This window comes from Eriocheir sinensis, unplaced genomic scaffold (genome assembly GCF_024679095.1).
Source record: "Eriocheir sinensis breed Jianghai 21 unplaced genomic scaffold, ASM2467909v1 Scaffold187, whole genome shotgun sequence".
NCBI lineage: Eukaryota > Metazoa > Arthropoda > Malacostraca > Decapoda > Varunidae > Eriocheir > Eriocheir sinensis.
In genome coordinates this window covers 5,172-12,431 of record NW_026111261.1, presented here as the reverse complement: position 1 = coordinate 12,431, position 7,260 = coordinate 5,172, and the positions used below count along the sequence as shown (strand labels likewise).

Below are 7,260 nucleotides of genomic sequence, written 5' to 3'. Positions count from 1 at the left end.
ACACAAACCATTTCATAATATATACCAAAGCATTTGTGATCAGTTTATGCATCATCTATTTTGGGGGGTATAATTATATCATGACACAAATTTTGCCCGTCGCTGCTGCTGGGTTAATATGCTTGCTTGTATATCACTTGAACACAATGCATGCTTTGAAGAAGTCTGAACTAGGCTGTGATACACACACACACACACACAGTACAGAGGAAGGGTCACATTACTACCAGGGGCACAAAACTAACCCTGGAAATGCCCACAACTCACCCACAGCCCACAACCCACGGCCCGGTAGCTCAGTGGGTAGAGCGTCTGCCTCACAACCAGAAGGGCCGGGGTTCAATTCCCCGGCCGGGTGAAGATGAGTTGGGTCTTTCACGTGTAGCCCCTGTTCACCTAGCAGTGTACGCGACGTCAGGCAAGGAGTTGTGACCTCGTTGTGGCGGTGTGTTGTGTGTGAGTGGTCTCAGTCCTGCCCAAAGATTGGTACTACGAGCTCTGTGCTCTTCCGTAGGGGAACGGCTGGCTGGCTGACCCGCAGCAGACCAAGAGCTGAATTACACACACACACACACTTTCATTCCATTCTGTTGTAAATATCTTAAATAATGTTTAGTTTGCGTACATACATGGCTTAATGATGCTACTGTAAGAATTCTAGTATAGTCAAACCATTTCATATAGTCTGGGCGTTCAATTCCGTGGGTCCTTTCCTCCCCTCTGCTCTGCCACACAGTCCCAACACCTGTCCCTTCCTCTCATATGCTACCATTAAGAATCATGATCCCCACTGCTACCGGGTTAAATATACAGGACTAACATGCCAGGGACTCACCGAGCAGGCTGTGTTGGGGAGGTAGTCCAGGCCACACTCTTCCAGCATGTCAGTGGCCACGGACAGGGGGATGTCACTCACTGCCGCCAAGTACATCAACCGGTACAGCAGGTCCGGGGAGAAGATCTTGACCTTTGGGGAGAGAGAGAGAGAGAGAGAGAGAGAGAGAGAGAGAGAGAGAGAGAGAGAGAGAGAGAGAGAGAGAGAGAGAGAGAGAGAGAGAGAGAGAGAGAGAGAGAGAGAGAGAGAGAGAGAGATTCAACATTACTATTTATGTTATATTAATTTACAAGATGCATTCAACTTAGCCAAAACATTTTCTACCTCAGCCTGCACCCTTCAACAGAGAGAGAGAGAGAGAGAGAGAGAGAGAGAGAGAGAGAGAGAGAGAGAGAGAGAGAGAGAGAAAGTTGATCCATACCCTTCCTCTTCATTTCTATCTCTTTAACTCTCTCTTTCTCCCTTTATTTACTGCTCTAACTCGACTCCTCTCTCTCTCTCTCTCTCTCTCTCTCTCTCTCAAGAACTTTCCGTGTATATTCTTTTCTATTTGTCTTGTTCAAACCTTCAGTGTTTGAGCACCCACCTGTGACAGTGTTCAACATGTGGTGTGCTTGTTGCGCTGCAGGGTGTGGACAGGGACGTCCTCATCCCAGTCCTGGCTGGGAGCATCATCACTGTATAGGTCATGAGAGTTAATACAGGTAACTCTAGATTTACGCGAGTTTGGTTTACGCGTTTTTTAAATAACGCGTGGTCCAAAATAAAAAATAAATGTTTAATTTACACATTTTTTTCTTTTATACGCGATATTTTCTGGAGTGTCCACCAGATGTCTCAAGCAACTGGACTCACACGGTCACACAGCTGAGCTCAGTTCTTCCCGCGCGCCACTTGAACAATAATACAGTACCCACGCTACTCAACAACACCCTCGCTGCTGTGCTACCACGAGGGGAAGGGCAGCCAGAGGAGGAACCACGAGAGGGAGAGGAGTCAGAGTGATACAGGAGGCAATACAAACCTACCTCTTGTTGGATTTACTACAGTGTTTTGGATTTACGCAATGACCTCTTCACAATACTCGCGTAAATCCAGGGTTACCTGTATATGCAAAACATCGTAAATCAACACACTGGGAACTATGGGAGGCCTGCACCCCGTCACTAACACCTCACCTTGGACAAGAGCTGCTTCAGATTCTCGGCAGTTTCCTCAAGGCTGTTCCCGAAGCCCTCCGAGTCACCCAGCAGCTTGTGAGTCTCCAGCGAGTGCTTCCTGGCCGAGGCAGCACGATGGCTGCGGGGAAGGGTGAGGAAGGGAACAAATTAAGGATTGGTGTAAGTTGCATTGTTCTTGTTGCTGGTATTTCCATGTGAGGATGAGGAGCAGTGATCACAGGGATTATATACTTTCTCTTTTTTTACAGCAGAGGAAGCAGCTCAAGGGCAAAAAAAAAAGGAAACACTAATGAAAAAAAAAGCCTGCTATTTGCTGCTCCCACAAAAAGCGCTCAGAGGAGTGTCCAAAAGAGAGGTCAATTTAACCCAGTAGCAGCAACGGGCCAAATTTGTGGCTTTACCGTGTAGCAGCGACGGGCCAAATTTGTGGCTTTACCGTGTAGCAGCGACGGGCCAAATTTGTGCCATGATATAAACCCCCCAAAATAGATGATACATAAACTGATCACAAATGCTTTGATATATATTATGAAATGGTTTGTATGAGGGGTGATTTTTTCTCATTTTTCTCGCTTGGAGGGACCATTAAGAAACATGATCCCCGCTGCTACCACCAGGTTAAGGAAAAATTGGATAAGAGTGGATATGGAGACGGGACAGCACCAGCATAGCTCTTTTCCCATATGTCACAACTAGGTAAACACACACACACACACACACACACACACACACATGTACGCATACACTCGCACGCACACACCAGACACCATTGCCCATCCGGTACATGTCCACCAAGTCGGCAATGTCCCTCTTCATCTCCTCGGCCTGGTGCTTTTCCTCCCGGGCCGCCTAGTCCAGGCACCACAGCGGCACCCCTCGGCACTCCAGCCTCTCCCTGCTTTCTCCGGTCATCAGCTGGTACTTCCTCCACTGTTCCTTCGGGAGTGCCTGTGGGAGGGGGGTAAAGAGGGTACATTCATCACCCCGCTCAGGTTATAGCTATTTGCATCGGGGAAAAAAAGCCTGGAAAATTCTGCTTAGCCCCTTGACTGTGGATTTCCTACAAGAAGACCTCACCAAGTTATAGGAATGGAACAAAAAGTGGCTGCTACAATTCAATGAAGAAAAATGTAAAGTCCTGCACCTTGGGAGGGGATATCCAGCACACCAATACCACATGGGAAACACTCCACTATCCACCACAGAGGCAGAGAAAGACCTGGGAGTGTATGTTACCAGGCTACCAGTGAAGGGATATCCAGCACACCAATACCACATGGGAAACACTCCACTATCCACCACAGAGGCAGAGAAAGACCTGGGTGTATGTTACCAGGCTACCAGTGAAGGATATCCAGCACATCAATACCACATGGGAAACACTCCACTATCCACCACAGAGGCAGAGAAAGACCTGGGACTACACGTTACCAGGCTACCAGTGAAGGGATATCCAGCACACCAATACCACATGGGAAACACTCCACAATTCACCACAGGGCAGAGAAAGACCTGGGACTATATGTTCCCAGGCTACCAGTGAAGGGATATCCAGCACACCAATACTACATGGGAAACACTCCACTATCCACCACAGAGGCAGAGAAAGACCTAGGACTATATGTTACCAGGCTACCAGTGAAGGGATATCCAGCACACCAATACCACATGGGAAACACTCCACTATCCACCACAGAGGCAGAGAAAGACCTGGGAGTGTGTTACCAGGCTACCAGTGAAGGGATATCCAGCACACCAATACCACATGGGAAACACTCCACTTTCCACCACAGAGGCACAGAAAGACCTGGGACTATACGTTACCAGGCTACCAGTGAAGGGATATCCAGCACACCAATACCACATGGGAAACACTCCACTATCCACCACAGAGGCAGAGAAAGACCTGGGACTATACGTTACCAGGCTACCAGTGAAGGGATATCCAGCACACCAATACCACACGGGAAACACTCCACAATTCACCACAGGGGCAGAGAAAGACCTGGGACTATATGTTTCCAGGCTACCAGTGAAGGGATATCCAGCACACCAATACCACATGGGAAACACTCCACTATCCACCACAGAGGCAGAGAAAGACCTGGGAGTGTATTTTACCAGGCTACCAGTGAAGGGATATCCAGCACACCAATACCACATGGGAAACACTCCACTATCCACCACAGAGGCAGAGAAAGACCTGGGACTATACGTTACCAGGCTACCAGTGAAAGCCAAATCCGTGCCAATCGCAGCGGACGGGTTAAAAACTAGGTAAAAAACTGACTCTCAGGGCAAAGTTGGAATATGAGAAACTGATTAAAAACATACAATTCATCTAAATATCTAAGTTCAGGGCTTAAGTGTTGGAGTTCATTCTCTATGAGTTATGGACCTGGAGTAGTGAGCACATCCCACATGATCTTGAACCCCTGAAGGGTGGGTGTTTTGACCACAAGGGCTCACTCAGGGGAGTTTGGGCCACAAATAGCTGTTCTTCAAGCACTCATAATCCTTGAATTAAACATCTTATGGATATACATGTAATACCATGATGTGCAGCATACAATGAACTCAATGCAGCCTGATATGTGTGATGCCTGAGCGGGCCAAGCCAGACCTATTGCTGGGCTGAGCCTGGTGGACGGGACAATGTACTGGATGGGGGACTCACGCAAGCTAATTCATTATATAACACATGAAAGTTTACTTTTTAGGTGTGCATACGTTGTACATATCTTGTGCTCTGTTTGGCTGGCTATCTTTGTTATACACTATCTCTCTATCATATACAGGATATAAAAAATCTATACATTTCAAGACAACCAATTTCTCTCTTGAAAACATGTATGTGTAGAAAAACATATCATAATTTTCAATGGGAGTGTAACATATGAAATGCATATATTTTTTCTAATGTTTACCAATATTCTGATACAATAATAATGGCAGGTGTTGGTTGGTGCCACTGGGAGTCAAGGGTGCAAGCAAGCATTTTATGGAGTGTATGTTTTCCGACTTGTGCTGCCCACCTGTGCCTGCGAGTTCCCTGCCTGGCTGGCTGATTTTTTGTGTGTTTTGTTGGGGGGGTGGGGTTTTTTAATGCCAACCCTGAGGATTACTAACAAATGGAACAGCCTCATTGAACATGTAATCAACAGCACTAGTGTGAATATGTTTAACCCGGTAGCAGCGACGGGCCAAATTTGTGGCTTTACCGTGTACCAGCAACGGGCCAAATTTTTGCCATGACATAACCCCCCAAAAATAGATGAAGCATAAACTGATCACAAATGCGTTGATATATATTATGAAATGGTTTGCGTGAGTGATGATTTTTTTTCATTAATTCGCTTGGAGGGGCCTTTAAGAAACATGATCCCCGCTGCTACCACCGGGTTAAGAACAGATATGACCAGGTTGAGGCTGAACAGAAACAGAGAAGAGGCACCAGGCCCTTATGACTCTCTTGCCTCTTATACCTTCACTGGGTAAGCATCTTCACTCAGGGTCGGACTGGCCTATGTGCCCGTGTGCCAATGTACTTACTCGTGTTTCTTATTTATCTGGTCCCACTTCCGCCGAAGCGCTCTGCAGGACCCACATATTTTAATTCATTAAATTTTCAATATTGATCACAACTTATATGCTAAGTTAACTGTCAATGGCACATGGGCCCCCCAAGGTACATGTGTAGTGCGGCAACTATGCCTGATGAACGAGCCTCCCATAACCCACTTAGCCAGCGGGGTACCTTTTCGGCCGACTCGGTAAGGAGTGGCTCTCCCGTCACGTTGGTCGCGGGTTCAATCCCAGGCAGCCGGCGAATACCCACACCTTGCCTTGATTAATTTCTCGTGTGTTTCGATACACGCAGAGGACGTGTTGGGAAATAGAGGAAATAGAAAAAGAAAATCCCGGGGCATGACACATGGGCCCCTGGACTTAACCCATGCCAATGTGTATTATTTGAATATTTTGATATTTTAGCTTATATGGGCCCGGGCCCCCTCCAGCCACTAGATGGCACGGCCCCCTTCAGCACCCCAGTCCGACTCTATCTTCGCTAGGTAAGCACGTCAGCGCTGCCATGAACCCGCGCCATGAACCCTTGAAGCTCGATTGCAAGTCTTACGTAACTGTGCCACACCCTCACCGGAGCACCCGGCAGCCCACACAACCCTGATGACAATGAGAGTGTGGTAACTGCCCCAATAGCCACTTTTAAAGCGCGTTATGACAGACACCTTGATTTGATTAACTAAGATACTGGCTAACTAGTCCTAAGAGGTGGGGGACATCATAAGAAGTCCTCTTAATTCCCCACTATTTATTCCTAGCTAAGCATTCCTAGATAAGACAGGCACGGGGGAAGGAAGGAGGGAGGGAAGAATAAAGGAGGAACCAGTGAGTGACATGCGGCACCTCACCTGCCACTCCGCCGTCACCAGCTTGGCCATCTCCACCTTTCTCTTGAGCCGCTTCTCCACCTCGGGTTTCTCGGCCATCATGAAGTAGAAGAAGGCGTTGCGTCTCTTCTGCTTGCCCATCGCTGCCCGCCAGGAATACTCAGGAGGTGGAGGAGGAGGGAGAGCACGGCCGTACGTCCAACCTCGATGGTGGTGGACGGAGCACTGACTCGCAGAGTCGCAATTTCACAGCCAGCGTTACCATATTGTCGTACTGGGCTTAACTTTTTCTTCTGCTTGAGGCCCAAAACTGCCGAGCCAACACTGATAACGATATACATTCACAATTAGAGTTCAGATGGTTAATTATCGATGTTTATCTGCAATTGTTATGGGTCAGAAACAGGAAAATGCGATGTTCTGAGTACGACAATATGGCAACGCTGCTCGCAACGTTGCCAAAGTGTCGTACTCAGCTGCTCATTTTTCCCGATTTCAGGCAAAAAAATGTCCCACCCACAAAACTAACGATACTTAGATTTCTCAACAAAAACTCCTAATGTGTTCAGATGCAAACCTTTCCCTGAGTTGTGCTATAGCAGTGTCCGAAAATGGGAGAAAAATAGCTCTTCGATAGTATTCCTATGAATGATGATTGATTGATTGATATAGTTTATTGTTGCAAGTAAAACAACAAAGGAGAAGGGAGGAGCATGCCATTTGCTGTTGGAGGGTTTGCCTTAATTATGTTTCTGATGACCACTGATTGCTTCATTTCATACTCACCACTGTCACCAGACAAGTTCACTTGCTGCCTCTACAGTATAATTAT

The 7,260-nt window shown here is 47.2% G+C and overlaps 1 protein-coding gene across 3 annotated transcripts; it reads right to left on the bottom strand.

Moving 5' to 3' along the window:
• Window positions 1-238: 238 nt before the first annotated feature.
• Window positions 239-6,949, bottom strand: LOC126990658 (uncharacterized). 3 transcript variants are annotated; one of them, XM_050849338.1, is made up of 5 exons: window positions 6,450-6,949; window positions 2,777-2,964; window positions 2,014-2,134; window positions 836-967; window positions 239-472 (listed from the first exon to the last, which is right to left on the bottom strand). In XM_050849338.1, the coding sequence occupies exons 2-5, from the start codon at window positions 2,830-2,832 to the stop codon at window positions 467-469; spliced, it is 315 nt and encodes a 104-aa protein (XP_050705295.1). In that variant the 5' UTR covers window positions 2,833-2,964; window positions 6,450-6,949; the 3' UTR covers window positions 239-466. The 3 variants fall into 3 exon arrangements, 1 of the variants encoding a protein (XP_050705295.1); XR_007744633.1 differs by lacking the exon at window positions 2,777-2,964 and adding an exon at window positions 1,422-1,512 and having other exon boundaries at window positions 239-967; window positions 6,450-6,923; XR_007744634.1 differs by lacking the exon at window positions 2,777-2,964 and having other exon boundaries at window positions 239-967; window positions 6,450-6,920.
• Between the last annotated feature and the right edge of the window lie 311 nt (window positions 6,950-7,260).